The 20,983-nt window shown below is 44.7% G+C and overlaps 1 protein-coding gene across 2 annotated transcripts in view; it reads left to right on the top strand.

Moving 5' to 3' along the window:
* abhd18 (abhydrolase domain containing 18) overlaps window positions 1-20,983 on the top strand; it is a 51,265-nt gene that overhangs the window by 6,548 nt on the left and 23,734 nt on the right. For both annotated transcript variants that reach the window (XM_061725983.1, XM_061725981.1), the window contains exons 2-6: window positions 1,437-1,545; window positions 7,692-7,776; window positions 9,394-9,494; window positions 9,653-9,728; window positions 11,794-11,880. In XM_061725983.1, the coding sequence (XP_061581967.1) occupies window positions 1,454-1,545; window positions 7,692-7,776; window positions 9,394-9,494; window positions 9,653-9,728; window positions 11,794-11,880 (441 nt within the window). In that variant the 5' untranslated portion in view covers window positions 1,437-1,453. The remainder of the gene's footprint in view (window positions 1-1,436; window positions 1,546-7,691; window positions 7,777-9,393; window positions 9,495-9,652; window positions 9,729-11,793; window positions 11,881-20,983) is intronic.

Below are 20,983 nucleotides of genomic sequence, written 5' to 3'. Positions count from 1 at the left end.
CCACTGCAACCCGATTAATTGGATTTGAACGGGAGAAAATGAAACATGATTATGAAAAAAAATACAATAAGTACAGTAGGACAAATTGTGACTGGTGTGTATTCCACTGCTCTTCTGATGCTGCTGCATCCTGACTCGCTCTGTAGCGTCTTTTTCTTCTAAAGCCGCGGTGCAGGTGTGTTTTTTCTAGAGAAGAAAATAGTTATGGGTCGTTGTTGTCGCTCTTTTTTCTTCTGGGCAAAAACATTTTTCTAAACCGACATGCCACCATGGATTATATCTGAGACTGTAATGAACGATTCATCAAAGGGTCCCGTTCTTGAGCTGCTGCTGAAGCTCATTGGCCGGTCTCAGCTTGTTGCTAAGCAACCAACGCTATTGACACAGGAAGTGAAGAAGCGGGGAGACTGTTTAGCCCAGTGTTTCTCAACCCTGGTCCTCGAGGTAACACTGTCCTGCATGTTTTAGATGTTACCGTGATAGAAGTGGCTGGCCATTTCCGAAATCGCATACTGTACTACTAGTACGTACTGATTTTGCCAAAATGTAGTATGTAGTATGCAGTATGCGAACAAAAGCCAAATCTGCAGTATGTGAAAAATACCTGGATGTTTTACTGATTTGGAAAAAATCCACAGCTGCATCAGACCAGTCTACCTCGCCTACTATGTCCCAGAATGCAATGCTGCATCAGACCAGTCTACCTCGCCTACTATGTCCCAGAATGCAATGCTGCATCAGACCAGTCTACCTCGCCTACTATGTCCCAGAATGCAATGCTGCATCAGACCAGTCTACCTCGCCTACTATATCCCAGAATGCAATGCTGCATCAGACCAGTCTACCTCGCCTACTATGTCCCAGAATGCAATGCTGCATCAGACCAGTCTACCTCGCCTACTATGTCCCAGAATGCAATGCTGCATCAGACCAGTCTACCTCACCTACTATGTCCCAGAATGCAATGCTGCATCAGACCAGTCTACCTCACCTACTATATCCCAGAATGCAATGCTGCATCAGACCAGTCTACCTCGCCTACTATGTCCCAGAATGCAATGCTGCATCAGACCAGTCTACCTCGCCTACTATGTCCCAGAATGCAATGTGCACGTGAGAGTGCTGAATGTAATTTAGAAATCCCAATTAGCAGAGAGCTCCTGGCCAGTTGTTCCTTTTGGTCTGTCTGAGGACTTCTACCACTAAAAGAATGTTTTTACCCTGGTAAAGGTTCCTGAAGGAACATTTTCAGGACCATTGCTGGTCATGGAGTCGCGTGTCAGCGATCCACCCCTACCCAGGGCGTACCCAGAATTACCCAGAATCCCCGCTAATGGTTTAAGAATCTAGCAGTCATGTGACTTGTCTGTTCAGTGCTTCAGAACCCTCTGGACCAAGTGTGGTGGTCTCTCAAAGGTTGTGTTCCTCTCTGCCAGATGCCAAGGCCTGGTCCATGGGTGTGAGCCGGCTGGATGTGTTCTACAGAAGACTGCTCCTCACCAAGCTCTTCATCGGAGGGTGGGGCAAGCCTGAAGACCTCAAGAGGTACCAGACCCGTACACATGTGTCCCCAAAGGCCTCAAAGTGCTTTCCAAGGGCCAATCCCAATACACCCCCTACTTTCTACCACTACCCCTAAAAACGAGTAGGGTCCTTGTAATGTTCCCTAGGGATTGGGACACCACTTGCTACGTCACTGCATGGTTTACGTTCGGGTTCGTAAGCGACTGCGTAGTTACGTTTGCACATACGTCACACCATATCAGGAAGCTGAGAGCTAAAAGCTGTTTTAATTTCAGCTGTTGCGCTGTTAATATGCCACTTTATTAAGTTTTAATATTTTTTCAGGCCTAAAAGTAACCGTTAAGATCCCCAACCTGGGCTCACTTTATCCAAATAACGCCTGTTAAGAAATTTGCTCCGATGTTTTCGGGGATGAGAAGAGCCGCCGGCTCGGGAGCTGATTTATGGTTCCGCGTTAAATCGACGCAGAGCCTACGGCGTAGGGTACGCGGCAATGCCCACCGTACGGCGTAGGCTCTGCGTTGGTGTAACGCGGAACCATAAATCAGCCTTTATTCTGGCAAGATCTTCGCGAACAACGGGCAAACAAGTGATTATGTAGATCCACTGAGTGAATATTATGAAAGTAAAATATATTTCTCGCTAGAAATGTAATCAAAATGCATTTTTATGCAGAAACTAACTCAAAATATTGATTTTATTCACTAAAAATTCAGTTCGCAAATGATGACGTAAAGCATTCTGGGAATTTTCTCTAGCCCTCGGTCAGCTAGTCAGCATCTGAAATCCCTCGATCTGGCTAGATTGATACACACTAGCCCTCGTTATGTCCACTAGCCCTACATGCAAAGAGGAATTGGGACACCACTACCCTCAAAAATGTAGGGGTAGTGCTGAAAAGTAGGACTAGGGGGGGATTGGGACAGGACCTAATTGTGGTTCCAGCTCCATGCTGAGGTGGAGGAGTGTAAGGTTTTATGGTTCTGGTTTCCGATGGAACATCTGAGTGGGGTACATGAACATCTCCACACAAGAACTGTATGTTTCCAGAACTGGCCAGTGACCCAGAACAAAGTCACAGATTGATGAGCTACTCGGACACTAATGGTTTTTCCACATTTCTGTTGTAACAGTCCAAAGATGCTTCGGTCATGTGACTTGTGGGGCTGAACTTTTGTCTTCCTTCCTTTCATCATGTAGAGCAGGGATGGTCAACCGGCGGTCCGCGGCCCTCTGGTGGTCTGTGGCGGTATTGCAGGTGCTCCGTGAAATTGTAAATGGAAAAAAATATATATTTATTCTTTAGACTCAATTTATTTTCCATTTATTATTCATTTTTTGTGAATAATTTACCCATCCAAATTATGTCAAATGAGTGAGAGTGAACTTTGTAATATTATACAGGACTGTCTTAGATAAATTAGAATATTGTGTGATGGCTTACAGCTTAAGAAAACTCAAATATCCTATCTCAAAAAATTAGAATATTCTGGGAATCTTAATCTTAAACTGTAAACCATAATCAGCAATATTGAAATAATAAAAGGCTTGCAATATTTCAGTTGATTTGTAATGAATCCAGAATGTATGACATTTTTGTTTTTTTAATTGCATTACAGAAAATAAAGAACTTGTATATTCAAATTTTCTGACACAGTCCTGTAAGCCCTCTTGGCTTCCTATTGTTAATTTTTCATTGATGATTTTTTGTTTTGTTTTTTTATAGAAAAAGGTGCAAATAAAAATAGACACTGATGCTAATAAATAGCCTATATAGGCCCATACTCTTATTTAAAAGCAAGGTGCAAAATAAAACAAATATCCCCAAAAGCAGTTGGTCCCCGAGTTGCCTCTTGGTTCTAATGGTGGTTCCTGGAATAAAACCAGTTGAAAACCTGTAGAGGTTTTAAACGGGATTAAACTGTGACGATGAGCTGGTGACTGTGTAAACAGTTCTATGCTGCAGTCAGACTAACGCTGTTTCCTCTGATTTTCTTCTCAACCAAAAGTCATTGCCTTCTCCCTAAACCTAAGACAATGGGCCTTTATGTGCAGTACTGGAGTTGTAAAAAAGAATCAGGGGGGATGGTGGATTTGATCATATGGGGACAGATAATTTGTGCTGATTACAAATAATATAATATATTACAAATAATAGCAGTGACCAAAACAGCTGCAGAAATACTGCAGGAATGACATAGCAGCAGTTAAATGCAGCCTTCTGTAAGCTTTAAATATCCACTGGGCTTTCATCAAATACATCAAAACACAACAATAAAAAACACTTTTCTGAACTTATCAATATGACTCTGTCCTTCACAGGATAAGTAACATGCATCACTGCAAAAACTCACAATCTTAACAAGAATATTTGTCTTATTTCTAGTTAAAATGTCTCATTTAGTAAAAAAAAATCTCATTACACTTAAAACAAGACTCATCACTGGAAAAAACAACAATTTTCACCTGTTTCAAGTAGATTTTCACTTGAAATAAGTAGAAAAATCTGCCAGTGGAACAAGATTTCTTTGCTTGTAATGAGAAGATAAAACTTGTCCCACTGGCAGATTTTTCTACTTATTTCAAGTGAAAATTTACCTGAAAAAGGTGAAAATTGTCACATTTTTCTGGTGTTATTTTTCTTATGACTCTAAATGTTGATTAGCAGTAAAACCACATTCATTGATGAAATGACATAAGGGATGGAAAGGGGGATGGACCGTTTTTATTTCAGGGGGGGATGATTTGGACCGTTTTTATTTCAGGGGGGATGATTTGGACCGTTTTTATTTCAGGGGGGGATGATTTGGACCGTTTTTATTTCAGGGGGGATGATTTGGACCGTTTTTATTTCAGGGGGGATGATTTGGACCGTTTTTATTTCAGGGGGGATGATTTGGACCGTTTTTATTTCAGGGGGGATGATTTGGACCGTTTTTATTTCAGGGGGGGATGATTTGGACCGTTTTTATTTCAGGGGGGGATGATTTGGACCGTTTTTATTTCAGGGGGGGATGATTTGGACCGTTTTTATTTCAGGGGGGATGATTTGGACCGTTTTTATTTCAGGGGGGATGATTTGGACCGTTTTTATTTCAGGGGGGATGATTTGGACCGTTTTTATTTCAGGGGGGATGATTTGGACCGTTTTTATTTCAGGGGGGGATGATTTGGACCGTTTTTATTTCAGGGGGGGATGATTTGGACCGTTTTTATTTCAGGGGGGATGCCGTCCCCCCTCATCCCCCCTCATCTCCAGTACTGGTTATGTCCCATGATTCAGTGGTGGAGCCAGGCTACCGGCACTTCAGCAGTGTTACTTATGACCTTGCTGCTATATTTACCACCTCTGTAACAAATGTAGGCATATTTTCCAGGTGTCAGTGTGCAGCAGGTGCTGTCACTGGCTGCTTCCTGTACAAAGCTCCAGCTGATCCTGGACTGCCCTTGCTGTTAGTCTACTGGCCCAGCGCTGCTGAATAATAATGAATTATTTATTCATTCATTGGTTGAACGCTGAGTCAGTGTTCAATCTATTGTGATATTGTTTCTCTTTATTGTTCCATCTTTCAGTGTTTTTGTTTGACATTTTTTGAGCTATCTAAGCTACACTGCAAAAACTCAAAATCTTAACAGGAATATTTGTCTTATTTCTAGTTAAAATGTCTAATTTTTAGTCAAAAATAATCTCATTACACTTAAAACAAGACTCATCACTGGAAAAATAACTTCTTATTTGACAATTTTGACTTGTTTCAAGTACATTTTCACTTGAAATAAGTAGAAAAATCTGCCAGTGGGACGAGATTTATCTCATTACAAGCAAAAAAATCTTGTTCCACTGGCAGATTTTTCTACTTATTTTAAGTGAAAATCTACTTGAAACAGGTGAAAATTGTTGTTTTTTCCAGAGATGAGTCTCGTTTTAAATGTAATGAGATTTTTTTTTACTAAAAATTAGACATTTTAACTAGAAATAAGACAAATATTCTTTGAGTTTTTGCAATGTATCTATGACTTTTGTTCCTTCAAATCTTTAAACTCTCAGGAACTACCCAAGACAGAACCAGAGCCACTATTAACACAACCAGAACCAGAACCAGAACCAGCACCAGAACCAGAACCACCCCGGACACAAACAGAACCACCATCAGAACCAGAACCAGAACCACCCCGGACACAAACAGAACCACAACCACACTAGACAGAACCAAAATGCTGACTCAGCATTCAACCTATTGCAATCCTGTTTCTCTTTATTATTTTATCATCCTTTTCGTTTTTAGCTGGCTAACTAGTTCCACATTTTTGAGCCACAGTTTAAGCCATTCAGATCTCAAAACATTCAGCTTGTCAACGGTATGAGTTTTGGGTCTTTTATATCCTTCAACTTTTTAAGATATTTCAGGATTTCCAAAACCTGAGGGTCATTGGAATATGAGGAAATCTTCAAATCCTTGAAAACCTTGAAAACCTCCTCCAGTTTGAGACCTTACTACTTCAGCACAAGTTTAGCTAGCATCTTCCTATCATCAACTGGTCTTTTTCTTCCATCATTTGTGGAGTTTCAAATGCCTGATCTATGTTTACCAATTTGATTTCAGCAATTTTTTCAAATGTTTGGCTCCCATTCTGCATCTGTTTTCTGTCTACCATTCTTTCCTCATCTGTTTTCCTTTTAGCTCTATTCAAATTTGATCCAGGTCCTGGTCCCGGTTTCTTCCTCCTAAAGGGGAGTTTTTCTTGCCACTGTTTGGCTTAAGGCTTTTCTCCCACTAGGGGAGTTTTTACCTGCCATTGTTTATGTAATAATTGCTCGGGGGTTTATGTTTATGTTTATGTTTATGTTCATGTTCTGGATCTCTGGAAAGCGTCTAGAGACAACATCTGTTGTATTAGACGCTATATAAATAAAATTGAATTGAATTGAGTGATATACACCTCATCACTATGATAGTGCATATTAGCAGAAATTGATTTAGAACACAAGATTAATTAAAGCTGCAAGCAGCGATGAACGGTCCTCCACCCTTGTGCACGTTCAGGCTGCAGTGGAAGCTTGTATGACTTGCATGTAGATTCTTCAGGCCTGGACATTTAGCGGATGAAACCACCCACGACTCTCTATATCAAACTATTCAAGTTATGGCAGAAAGTAGGAACTATCAGATATCGACCAATCAGAAGAAGGGGCGGGGCTAATTTGCACCAATTATGTTCAAGGACTCAAAACTGAGTCCGAGGACACCGCCCACGACTCTGTATGTTAAACCATTCAAAAGTTATGGCAGAAAGTAGGAACTATCAAATATGGACCAATCAGATGAAGGGTGGGTGCGCTTTTTGGCATCTATCGTCGCCACGGTAACGCTTTTGACTGAGAAAAGTAATGCGCATCGTCGCAGGATGGAGACGCACATTTTGATGTATAACACACCTGGGTGCACGTTACGGTTCGGTACCGTATTAACTGCCGAAGGAATGGCATAAATTGCGGCAAAATGACACAATTAATTCAAAATGTCCGACTTCCTATTCGGTTTCGGCCATGGCGCCAAGAGACTTTTCTTTAAGTTGCGACATGATACATGTGTGTACCGATTTTCGTGCATGTACGTCAAACCGTATTGTGGGCTTGAGGCACAAAGTTTTCTAGGGGGCGCTGTTGAGCCATTAGGCCACGCCCATTAATACAAACCATTAAATGTCTAATTTTTCGCCAGGCCTGGCTTGGTGCAAAATTTGGTGACTTTTGGGGCACGTTTAGGGGGAAAAAAGGCCTTCCTTTCGTCGGAAAAATAAAAACAAGGAAAATAAAAACAAAAACATTTCCTACAGATACAATAGGGCCTTCGCACTGTAAGTGCTTGGGCCCTAATAATACATAATTCTAATTAATGTAAATATTATAACAATTCAATGGCACTACACTGGCACGTAGTCAGGATCAAGGATTAGGGTCGGAATTGTGACATTGTTTTTTCATTTTCTTAATTTGATTTTTATTTATATAACATCTATTACAACAGAAGTTGTCTCTATTGTGACATAATAAACATTTTAGTCTGTAAAAAAAAATGGTGCCAGAGAATCACAATCTCAAATCAAAATTCTCATTTGGTCCATCCTACGGCCCAAAGTCAGACGGAGTTGTTCTTTGTTTCCAGGATCTTTGAGTTCCGGAAGATCATTGGAGACAGAGAGAGGTGCCGGACCCTGGTTCCTGAGAACTACCCGGTCCACATCACTCAGGTCTGGTTTGAGCTTTACAATAAGACTGTTGTTTCACCGTGGGATACTGGCTCTGGTTCTGGGGGATTTGTGTCCTTTTCTCCTGACTTCTCTTACCCCTTTTCCACCAAACCGGTTCCAGGGCTGGTTTGGAGCTAGTGCTGGGGCTGGTTCACAACTCTTTTCCATAGCTCGGGGGGCTACGGGGAGCCACGTCATTACATCTCTGCAAACGTCAGTAACATCCCTGCGTTTACATTGGCGTGAAAATCGAAGCAACAACAACAACTATGGACAGGGCTGCACATAATTATTTTGGTCTGGTGCTCAGAGGAGCCCCTGGATATGTGACTTGGGGCTCCAAAAACGCGGTGACCCGTCTCGCCCGATCGATAAAAGAGGGATGCAGGAATAAGTTATAGGCAAAACGATATTTATTCACTTATAAAGATGAATTAACAAATTATGGTGCGTGTTAGTCTGTAGAGTCAGTATAAAAGTTATAGTTTTTATCGGCCAGATTGGGATGCTCACGGCATATTTTGCACCTAGGGTTGCAGCAGCGCAGGAGCCAAAAAAAAGCCCCAAAACTTCTAAACTGCATAAAAATGTGTTTATTTTATATGAAAAAACATGTTCTTTAATAGCATTGAACTTGCATGACTGTACAGACAGCCAACCATATAGCAGCTGAAATAGCCTCCTATGGCTCTGTATGTCCACATCAGCCAAGGTGTAGAATATTGCTTCAGGTGAAGAATATGGTGTAAAAGTAGGGCTGCACATGACGCTTATTTGAAAATATCGCAGTCTTGCTATTGCCGTTGGTCTTAACAACTCCGTCCCGCTCCGTAAGCAGCTCTTTCCTCTAGTCCAGGAGTCGGCAACCCAAAATGTTTTAGAGCCATATTGGACCAAAAATACAAAAAACAAATATGTCTGGAGCCGCAAAAAATGAAAAGTCTTGTATCAGCCTTAGAATGAAGACAACACATGCTGCATGTTTCTATATTAGTTAGAACTGGGCGGAGATTTTTTCGAGAAAAAAGTCGAAATGTCGAAATGTCGAGATTAAAAAGGAAAGGAAAAAGGAAGGGAAAAAAAGAAGAAAAAAAGAGAAAAAAGAAAAGAAAGAAAAGAGGGAAAAAAAAAGGTTTTTTTTTAAAGCTCCAGGAGCCACTAGGGCGGCGCTCTGGAGCCGCGGGTTGCTGACCCCCGGTCTAGCCCAGCAAAGAGTTGGTGCTACCTTGGAACTGGAGCCAGTTCTTTGTCAGTGGAAACAGAAAGCCCGGTTCCAAACTCAGCATGGGCCCAGAACCAGAACCAGCCCTGGAACCGGTTTGGGGGAAAAGGGGTATTTGTCATCTCATATTTGTCTCTTTGTTTCCTCATCTACTTATATCCTTATGTCCACACTTATTTGACTCCCTTTTTCCTACTTTTCTCACATCCTTACCTCCTCATCTTTTTTTTGCCTAATTATCTCTTCATCTCCTCCACTCTTTGTTTCCTCACATCCTTTTCTCCTTTCCTCATCTCATCACTTACTCATCTCCTGACCTCCTTGTGTCCTTGCCTACCCATCTCCTTGTCTCCTCATCTCCTCACCTCCTCACCTCCTTGTCTCCTTGTGTTCAGACAGAGGAGCTTGCCGACTGTCACATCCATGATGGTTTCTTCATCTCCCCCCTGGAGCAGCTGGTTCCAGGAATCCTGCCGCCCGAGGCGGTTAAAGCTAGGTACCTGCAATCTCTCAGATAACACAGGATAACATTCTTCTCTTAGTCCAAGTAACATCTTCAAGGCTTTATACCAGAATGTTGTAATGGGTTGATTGGACATACCAAGTGTTTGTTAGAAATGTGTTTCTAATGTCTTTCTGGCTTGGTCGTTTCAGATTCCAGTTCGTAGTTCCTAAGAAGTGGCAAAAGAACAGACCAGTCTGTATCCAGCTGGCTGGGACCGGAGACCATGTAAGAGCATTTTCATCTGAACATCCACATGATCTCAGGAGAACATCTTCATGAACACAGCACCATTAGAATGTGCACCACTGCCACTGAGGTGATTGGCCTGCCGTTACCTATCCACTGCGTCAGGAGTCCCACAGGCTAACATAGCCCGGTAGGACTCCTTCTTCAGTCTGACGGCATCCTGTACTTCCGGTGTCCACCACCGGGTTCTAGGATTGCCGCCACGACAGGCACCGGAGACTTTGTGTCCACAACTTCGAGCCGCCGCGTCGACAATGGAGGCAGAGAACATGGTCCACACGGACTCAATGTTCTCCCGGAGGTGGGAGTTGAAGATGACCCTGACAGGGGGCTCAGCCAGACGTTCCCAACAGACCCTCACAATCCGTTTGGGTCTGCCCGGTCTGTCCAACCTCCTCCTCCGCCAGCGCATCCAACTCACCACCAGGTGGTGATCAGTTGACAGCTCAGCCCCTCTCTTCACCCGAGTGTCCAAGACATGTGGCCGAAGGTCAGATGAAACGACAACAAAGTCGATCATTGACCTCCGGCCTAGGGTGTCCTGGTGCCACGTGCACTGATGGACACCCTTATGCTTGAACATGGTGTTCGTTATGGACAAGCTGCGACTAGCACAGAAGTGCAACAACAAAACACTGCTCGGGTTCAGATCGGGGAGGCCGTTCCTCCCAATCACGCCTCTCCAGGTATCACTGTCATTGCCCACGTGAGCGTTGAAGTCCCCCAGTAGAACAATGGAGTCCCCAGTTGGAGCACTATCCAGTACTCCTCCCAGGGACTCCAAGAAGGCCGGGTACTCCGCACTGCTGTTCGGCCCGTAGGCACAAACAACAGTGAGAGACCTTTTCCCGACCCGAAGGCGCAGGGAAGCGACCCTCTCGTTCACCGGGGTGAACTCCAACACATGGCGACTGAGCTGGGGGGCTATAACCAAGCCCACACCAGCCCGCCGCCTCTCACCCTGGGCAACTCCAGAGTAGTGGAGGGTCCAGCCCCTTTCAAGGAGCTGGGTTCCAGAGCCCAAGCTATGTGTGGAGGTGAGCCCGACTATCTCTAGCCGGTATCTCTCAACCTCACGCACAAGCTCCGGCTCCTTCCCCCCCAGCGAGGTGACATTCCATGTCCCCACTGTGAGGGTTTTGGTCCAGGGATTGGGTCGTCGAGGCACCCCGCCACGACTGCTACCCAGATCACATGGCACCGGCCTGCCATGGTCCTTCCTGCGGGTGGTGGGCCTACGGGAAGGCGGGCCCACATCACTGTTTGAGACTGAGCTGGACCGGGTCCCATGGGCAAAGACCCGGCCCCCAGGCGCTCGTCTTTGAGCCCCAACACTCAGCATACCAAGACATTTTTGTCAATTCCATGCTCCCAGCTTTGGGGGAGCAGTTTGGAGCGGGCACCTTCCTCTTCCAGCATGACCGTGCACCAGTGCACAGAGCAAGGTCCGTAAGGACATGGAGGACAGAGTCTGGTGTGGAGGAACCTGACGGGCCTGCACAGTCCTGACTTCAACCCAGTACACCACCTTTGGGATAATTTAAAGCCAGGCCTTCTCGTCCAGCATCAGTATGTGATCTCACAAATGCAGAAGGGTCAAAAATTCCCACAAACACACTCCTCAACCTTGTGGACTTCCCAGAAGAGTTGAAGCTATTGTAGCTGCAAAGGGTGGACCAACGTCATATTGAACCCTACGGATTAGGAATAGGAATCACTGAAGTTCATACACCAGTCAAGGCAGGGGAGCAAATACTTTTGCCAATAGAGTGTGTACGAGTCCTGCTGTTGGTCACCTTACCCACAAAAAGTTGGGAAACTTCTGACATGCCCCAGAAGAAATATAAGAGGCAATTTGAGGAGCTTTCAAAACATTATCTTTGAAAACTGGAGCACATCACTAAAATTCTTAATCACGTGTAAACCTTAAAACAGTTTCCTAAGACGTGGAGGCAGCAGTACAAACCCTGATCCATCATCCAGGAACCAGGGCCGGTTCTGTGAGTAACTGGATCTTTCCTCTGCTTGTCTGACATGAGTCCAGTTCTTCTGGCGGCGGCGGACTCTGATGGCCCGGCCCATGGTTCGAGAGACGGGGATGGCCTCGGTGCTTCTGGAGAACCCTTACTATATCCTTCAGCATTGGCTTCCTGATTATACCATATAGTAGCTAATTAGCTAATGATTAATTTGAGCATATACCTGTTATTAGCAAATTAACATAAATGGCCAAATATTGTATTTATTAGCTAACTAGCATATAAGTAGCTGCCGTATTTTCCGCATTATAAGACGCACCTTCAAAGAATTACGTATTTTAAAACTTTTTCCATATATAAGGCTCACCGCATTCTAAGGCGCTACAGTAGAGGCTGGGGTTACGTTCTGCATCCATTAGACCAAGGGTCGGCAACCCGCGGCTCCGGAGCCGCATGCGGCTCTTTCATCTTATACTGCGGCTCCGAGTGGCTTGGGAAAATAAATGACAAAAAAAAAAAAAACTAAGTATTTAATTGAAGTGTATTTTATTTGTGTTAGTTCTTTAATATTTTAGTTCTAAATTGGAAGATTATTGTGATCTTGACATGTTATAATAAATATATTTTATTGTTTTTCGTCTCTGTAGAGAGAAATGTAAGAAAAGAAAAATATCTGAAGAAAATGGAACATTCAATGATGCCTGGGCAGATTCATTTGCATTTAGCTCTGATGAGAGTGGCCTACCAGTAGGCCTAATTTGTGGAGAAACGCTGTCTAACAATAAACGGTCAAATGTCACAAGACATTTCAACAATACACACAGAGCCTTTGCTGAAAAATATCCAGAGGGAGAAGAGAGAAAAAAAAGCTCAGAACTGATGCGGAAGGGGCCGCTCGGTGGCGCAGTGGGTTAAGCAGCGGCTCATATACTGAGGCTACAGTCCTCCTCCTGCAGCGGTCGCGGGTTCGAATCCGGCCTGCGCACCTTTGCTGCGTGTCTTCCCCGTTCTCTCTCTCTACCCCTTTCCAGTCTGCATCTCCAATAAAGGGCCACTAGAGCCCAAAAAATCTTTAAAAAAAAAAAAAAAAAGAACTGATGCGGAAGGCTGATCTGAAAAATCACTTCAAGAAGTGGGTGAAGTTGCGGCTCAATATTGATCCGTATATAAGGCGCACTGGATTATAAGGTGCATGGTCAGCTTTTGAAACAATTCAAGGCTTTTAGGTGTGCCTTATAGTGTGGAAAATATTATATTATTGCCAGTGGCGATTTTGGTCTGTAAATTTTGGTGGGGCCATGCTGGAAAATCTTATGCAATCAGTATCAAGTGAGAGAAGGGACCACAGCCCCTTTGACCACAAAATTGCAGCTGAATAATGCCATCATCACACAAACAGTGCCAATCTAACGACATATATTATCATATCAATAGTGCTACTGTTGTGCCCTTGAATAGGGAAAAGTAGTGAGGGAAGATGTATAAATGACAGACACAGCTCTTGCCTTCACTCGATTGTATTCAGTGAGGAAGAGGAGCGCTATTCCCCCTACTGGAACCCTGAGGTATTACCACTGGATTGACGCACAATTACCACAAACACTTACACTTTAAATGTATTTTCTACACAGTTATAACCGGAGCAACTTAGCAGAAATAACAAAAAAACGTATATTTTACAATACTCTGAAAAGGAATTAAATTATATTTTCAAAAAAAACGAAATCATTTGTTTTAATACTAAATACTCTCATCTGCCACACTACCAAATGGGCAGTGTTCAAGAGCTCATATCAAATACTCAAGATCGAAACAGCAACGTGACAACAATAAAAACACAATGCACAAGCATGACCGTGCACGAGCATGGCGTGTACGGCGCACATACAATACACAGCAATTAATAAAGCCACCACACAGAGTATACCACAGCCAAACAGCCATTTCAGCACCACAGACAGGTAAACAGCTCCATCAGCGTCGGGGAGCCCACATGAGGTTGTGTCCCCCCCACACCCACACCCACACATGTATCGCCAGTTGCGCATTACACAAAGTCCACTATAATTCAAAGAATATAAGTACATGGTCAGTTCCACTATAAAAATCTGTTAGACTCACCGTTGACGATCACTTCTTGAAGAGGAAGAGCGCCTTTTTTGACGAGCTCCCGGTTAACCAGAGTTTCCTCTTGAACCATTCCTTATTAAATGTCCTCGTTTTGTCTTTTCCGGCTTGACAAATGGTTAAATCATCCGGTCGATGTGGTCCCAAACGTTTTATTTCCAACTTGATCTCAATTGCTAAAGTGCTAAATCGCACACTCACCAAATAGTCAACTTCATTCATTTTGAAAGAATGAAACGTCACCTATCAATCAAAGTACGTAGCCGGCGTACGGCGCGCGTCGCCGCGACCTACGCCGTAGGCTCTGCGTTGGTGTAACGCAGAACCATAAATCAGCCTTTATTCTGGCGCGGTTTGAAAAAGACAAGCGAGTGATTATGTACATTCACTGAGTGAATATTATGAAAGTAAAATATTTATTTCTCGCTAGAAATAGTTTTTTTTTTTTATTCAGTCCGCAAATGACGGCGAAAAGCATTCTGGGAAATTCTGGGAACAGCCAATCACAAAATGAGCTGTTTGACCGCCGGCCGACGCCGATTCAACATGTCTGCTTCAGTTCAGAGCAGCCAATGAGAGGCGCTCTGGGGCCCTAAGCTCCAGGCCCCACTGTCGAAGCTAATGTGTGCGCTGTACACACGCACGCGCGCAGCAGTTCACCAGTAACAACATTACAGGCAGAGGTGCCATCTCCGCTGTGCCCCACCGAGCGGAAACAGAGGAGGGCTGGATCAGGCAGGGCGAACTATTTACACACAGTTACACTACAAATAGTGTCAGCAGATGAAATTAAGTTGCATCAAATGAAAACTGCGGACATTTCATTGGAGACAAATTTATTATGAACTTATGTTTAATGACACATAATCTTCCCCTGCGCAGCAGCGCACTCTGGTGGGGCCGTGCCCCACCGGCCCCTAATGCAAAGACGCCAGTGATTATTGCGCACCTACTGGTAAATTAGAGATGCGCCGATTACCAAAAGCAGTATCTGCCGATCCCGATATTGCCGATAACAGCGTGAAACCCATAAATTCTTTAATATTGTTAAGAAACTGATATTGTATTATTAGGTAAAAAAATGAGGAGATGAAGAAGTGTCATGAATTGACCACTGTTTTATTGCAGGCTGAGGCAATGTGCAATATTTCACATTCCAGAGACTCATACAGACGACTGGAACTCAGTTTACAAAGAGTAAGTGTAGTTTACCAGCTTCAACATGTGCAGCAACACAGACAACAGCAGACATGTCACTCTCAGAGTTCATACAAGTTGCAAACTATAAACCTTAGTTTTCCTGTGGAAAAAGGAATTCAATCTTAAAATAAAAATTAATTATGAAAGCATTGCGAAAGCTTTAGCGATAGCATCCGCCGCGTGTTACTCAGGAAACTCTTCTGAGTGAACTCTTCACACTAGAACTGCAAATGTCACTCGTGAAGCGACTGACACGATTGTTGTCCTGCATGAGGCTTTGGATGTAGATAGTCTGCTATAACCCCGGCGGACATTCATCAGTGAAATATTTACGATTCTGCAGCGTGTACCGTGGATCCAAACAGCTAATGGTGCGTTTAAACCCGATGTCTTCTAATTCAATTCAATTTTATTTATATTTTATTTATATAGCGTCTAAAACAAAGTTGTCTCTAGACGCTTTCCAGAGACCCAGAACATAAACCCCCGAGCAATTATTACATAAACAATGGCAGGTAAAAACTCCCCTTTAGGAGGAAGAAACCAGGACCTGGATCATAAGGGGGGACCCTCCTGCTGAGGGCCAGACTCGGGGGTCGGGGACGTCAGCAGCACACAGCAGGCAGGTGGAAGCAGCAGCTGGATGACCGGGGTTGTGGACCGCAAGCAGGTGGAAGCAGCAGCGGGATGACCGGGGGTGGGAAAAGCAGGCAGGTGGAAGCAGCAGCGGGATGAGCGGGGGTGGGGGACAGCAGGCAGGTGGAAGCAGCAACGGGATGACCGGGGATGGGGACCGCAGGCAGCTGGAAGCTGCAACGGGATGACCGGGGGTGGGGACCACAGGCAGGTGGAAGCAGCAGCGGGATGACCGGGGGTGGGGACCACAGGCAGGTGGAAGCAGCAACGGGATGACCGGGGGTGGGGACCGCAGGCAGGTGGAAGCAGCAACGGGATGACCGGGAGTGGGGACAGCAGGCAGGTGGAAGCAGCAGCGGGATGACCGGGGGTGGGGACCACAGGCAGGTGGAAGCAGCAGCAGGATGACCGGGGGTGGGGACCACAGGCAGGTGGAAGCAGCAGCAGGATGACCGGGGGTGGGGACCGCAGGCCAGCAGCAGCTCCCGAAGCTCCGGCCCAATCAGCAAGTCCCAGGTTGGGGTGCATGGTCGGGGAAAGGTTGAGAAGGGGCAGGGCCAGGGAGAGGAGTCTTAACGGACAAACCTCTCCCCCGCCTGACCGGGCCGTTACCCTGCCCCTCTCACTCCCACGCTGCAGGTTCCGGTGTTGTGCATTCAGAGATGCTCTTCACCACCAGCAGAGGATGCTGCACCATGAACAAGAGAGGAAAAAAAAAGAAAAGAAAAGGGGGGCCAGCACAAGAAACTACAGGAGCGATGGACAAAAATGATAGCTATGAGATACTTATAATAAATAAGGTGGTAGAGCGGATCATCCAATGATGGAAGGATTGGGGTTGGAACCCCTGATTCCTCCTGGCATTTGGCCGTACCTCCAGTGAGGGAATCACTGCATGTGTATGAATGTTCTGGTGATGGGCGAAGAAGCCAGTAGGCACATATTGGCTGCCATGTTTCCGCCAGTCTGCCCCAGGGCCATCACCAAGTATATATGAGAAGTGAAGGAATAATCTGACCATTTTGAGCGCTTTGAGTGTCCTTAAACACGATAAGCGCGATAAAAATCAAATCCTTTATTATTAAAGACAAGTTGACCTCAAAAGAGGAAAATTAGCTGAAGAGGAGAATAGGGGCTGAAGACAGGAAGTTAGGCTAAAGAGCAGAAGTATGACCTCAAGAGGATAAGATCAGCTGAAATAATGAAATGAACTGAAGAGAGGATGATGTGCTGGAGCCAAGTTGACCTCAACAGAGGAAGATTAGCTGAAAAGAAAAAGATCTGCTGAAGAGAGGAATATGAGCTGAAAATACAGGACTGTCTCAGAAAATTAGAATATTGTGATAAAGTCCTTTTATTTGCTGTAATGCAAATTCCGTGAGGGCCCGTTCATCGCTGCTTGCAGCTTTAATTAGGGCCCGAGCACTTGCAGTGCGAAGGCCCTATTGTATCTGTAGGAATTTTTTTTTTCTTTATTTCTTCTGACGAAAGGAGGGCCTTTTTGCCCCCCTAAACGTCCCCAAAAAGTCACCAAATTTTTTACGCGAGCCAGGGCTGGCGAAAAATTTGATATTTAATGGTTTGCATTAATGGGCGTGGCAAAACGGCTCAACAGCGCCCCCTTGAAAACTTTGTGCCTCAAGCCCCACGATACGGTTTGACGTACATGCACGAAAATCGGTACACACCTGTATCATGGGACAACTTAAAGAAAAGTCTCTTGGCGTCATGCCCGAAACCGAACAGGAAGTCGGCCATTTTGAATTAGTCGCGTCATTTTGGCGAAATTTATGCCATTCCTTCGAAAGTTAATTCAGCCCGAACCGTAACGTGCACCCAGGTGTGTTATACATCAAAATGTGCGTCTCCCTCCTGCGACCACCCGCATTACTTTTCTCTTTCAAAAGCGTTACCGTGGCGATGCTAGACACCAAAAAGCGCGCCCACCCTTCATCTGGTTGGTTCAGACAGAAAAAACTTTGCGCCTCAAGCCCCATAATACGGTTTGACGTACATGAACGAAAGTTGGCACACTCCTGTATCATGTCGCAACTAAAAGAAAAGTCTCTTGGCGCCATGGCCGAAACCGAACAGGAAGTCGGCCATTATGAACATTCTGAATTAATTGCGTAATTTTGGAGCAATATATGCCATTCCTTCGAGAGTTAATTCAGCCCGAACCGTATCGTGAACCCAGATGTGTTATACATTAAAATGTGCGTCTCCATCCTGCGACTACATGCATTACTTTTCTCTTTCAAAAGTGTTACCGTGGCGACGCTAGACGCCAACAAGCGCACCCCCCCCTTCATCTGATTGGTCCATATTTGATAGTTCCCCAAAAGGCACCAAATTTGGCATGCAAGCCAGGCCTGGCGATAAATTTGATATTTCATGGTTTGCATTAATGGGCGTGGCAAAATGGCTCAACAGCGCCCCCCGGAAAACTTTGTGCCTCAAGCCCCACAATACGGTTTGACGTACATGTACGAAAATTGCTACACACCTTTATCATGGCGCAACTTAAAGAAAAGTCTCTTGGAGCCATGGCCGAAACCGAACAGGATGTCGGCCATTTTGAATAAATTGTCTCATTTTGGCGAAATTTATGCCATTCCTTCGGCAGTTAATTCAGCCCGAACCGTAACGTGCACCCAGGTGTGTTATACATCAAAATGTGCGTCTCCATCCTGCAACTACACGCATTACTTTTCTCTTTCAAAAGTGTTACCGTGGCGACGCTAGACGCCAAAAGGCGCGCCCCCCCTTCATGTGATTGGTCCATATTTGATAGTAGTTGATAGTTGATAGTCACCAAATTTTGCATGGAAGCCAGACTTGGCGATAAATTTGATATTTCAGGTTTGCATTAATGGGCGTGGCCTAACGGCTCAACAGCGCCCCCCTAGAATACTTTTATCTGCCATAACTTTTGAATGGTTTGACATGGGAAGTTGTGGGTGGTGTCATGGGACTCTGTAATGAGTCCTTAAGCTTCGTTGGCCTTAATTAGCCCCGCCCCTTCTTCTGATTGGTTGTCCCGATTTTCTGCTATAACATTGGAATGGTTTGACATAGAAAGTCCTGGGTGGTGTCATCAAATTCTTTATGGAGTCCTTGACCTTCATTGGCGAGAATTAGCCCCGTCTCTTCTTCTGATTGGTTGTCCCTTTTTTCTGCTATAACTTTTTAATGGTTTGACATAGGAAGTCGTGGGTGGTGTCATGGGACTTTGTACTGAGTTCTTAAGCTTCGTTGGCCTTAATTAGCCCCGCCCCTTCTTCTGATTGGTTGTCCCGATTTTCTGCTATAACTTTGGAATGGTTTGATATAGGGAGTCGTGGGTGGGGTCATCAGATTCTTTATGGAGTCCTTGACCTTCATTGGCCTGAATTAGCCCCGCCCCTTCTTCTGATTGGTTGTCCCTTTTTTCGGCTATCACTTTTGAATGGTTTGACATAGGAAGTCGTGGGTGGTGTCATGGGACTCTGTAATGAGTTCTTAAGCTTCGTTGGCCTTAATTAGCCCCGCCCCTTCTTCTGATTGGTTGTCCCGATTTTCTGCTATAACATTGGAATGGTTTGACATAGAGAGCCGTGGGTGGTGTCATCACATTCTGTATGGAGTCCTTGACCTTCCTTGGCCTGAATTAGCCCCGCCCCTTCTTCTGATTGGTTGTCCCTTTTTTCTGCTATAACTTTTGAATGGTTTAACATAGGAAGTCGTGGTTGGTGTCTTTTCTGATATGCTTATGGGGGGCGGTGGCTGTGAGTGCGAGGGCCCGTTCATCGCTGCTTGCAGCTTTAATTGTTATTATTATTGCACGGTGATGGATTTCTCTGAATCTATGAGTTGTGAGAGTTGATCAGAGCAACAGCTTGGGGGAGAAACTGTCTCTGAGTCTGGAGGTTTTAGCGTACAGAGCTCTGTAACTCCGTCCAGAGGGGAGGAGTTCAACCAGACTGTGTCCTGGGTGTGAGGGGTCTGGTCCTGGTCCTGGTCCTGGTCCTGGTCCTGGGTGTGAGGGGTCTGCAGAGATGTTACCTGCTGTTTCCTGGTCCTCGTTTCCTGGATCAGACAGTGATGGACGTGCAGAGAACAGACTGGATGATTCAGAGTAGAAGGAGGTCAGCAGCTGATAGGAGGTTAAACCCTCCGTCCCCCTCCCGGATCGGGGACTCGTCCCCCTCCCGGATCGGGGACTCGTCCCCCTCCGGATCAGGCCGATGACCGTGGTGTCATCCGTTACTTCAGGAGCTTCACAGAAGAGCACCCTGAGGTGCAGTCGTTGTAGAGGGAGAAGAGCAGTGGTGAGAGGACGCAGCCCTGGGGGATGCCAGTGCTCCAGGGGGGCGTCCTCTCACCACTGCTCTTAAAAGTGGCAAAACACAATTAAAACAAATAACAAATAAAATGATAAGAAAAGAGGTAAAATAGTAAAAAGCACAAGTTGTTAAAAAGTAAGAGCAGTAGAGTACAGCAGGTACATCTCATTCTTACAACGGCAAGAATTACGTTTGTATACGGTCAAAACGTACAAAGACCGGGTCAAATACAGTATTACAAAAGTAATCTGTAACAATTCGAACGGTGAATTAAACCAATTTGACAATTCTACGTTACAATGCCTGCATTCAGGGCTTATCCATAACTTTACGCGGTTTTCAAAAAGTATGTAATCTAAGAGTATGCTTAAATAACAAATAAAATGACAAGAAAAGGGGTAAAATAATAAAAAGCACAAGTTGTTAAAAAATAAGGGCAGTAGAGTAGAGTGAGGTCCAGATGTCAGTTGGACTGATAAATCTACGGTGGCCGAGACCCACCATTGCTGAAAATAAAAGTACCGCTGCAAACAGAAACAAACGCTGCTGCAAATAAAAGAAACGCTGCAAATATAAAGAAACCCCGCTGCAAATAAAATAAAAAAATTACGCAAATAAAAAAGCCACAACAGAAGTGAATTACCGGGGACTATTTTTGCCGATGCACCGGTGTTGCACATTAAAAATGACACGTAGCGACGTTGAACACTAACCTTTTCACTTATTTTCTCGTTCGTTGTTCTTCTTATTCCTCTCTCTTCTTATTTCTTCCTTTTCACTTACGTCCTCTTCGTCTTCTTCTTCTCCTCTCAAGTTAAAACACCGGTGCATCAGCAAAAATAGTCCCCGGTAATTCACTTCCGTTGTGGCTTTTTTATTCGCATCGTTTTTCTTTTATTTGCAGCAGCGTTTATTATTTTATTTGCAGCAGGGTTTCTTTTATTTGCAACAGGGTTTCTTTTATTTG

This window comes from Cololabis saira, chromosome 7 (genome assembly GCF_033807715.1).
Source record: "Cololabis saira isolate AMF1-May2022 chromosome 7, fColSai1.1, whole genome shotgun sequence".
Taxonomy (NCBI): domain Eukaryota; kingdom Metazoa; phylum Chordata; class Actinopteri; order Beloniformes; family Belonidae; genus Cololabis; species Cololabis saira.
Note: the sequence above shows the minus strand (reverse complement) of the source record. Positions and strands in the feature narration are given on the sequence as shown.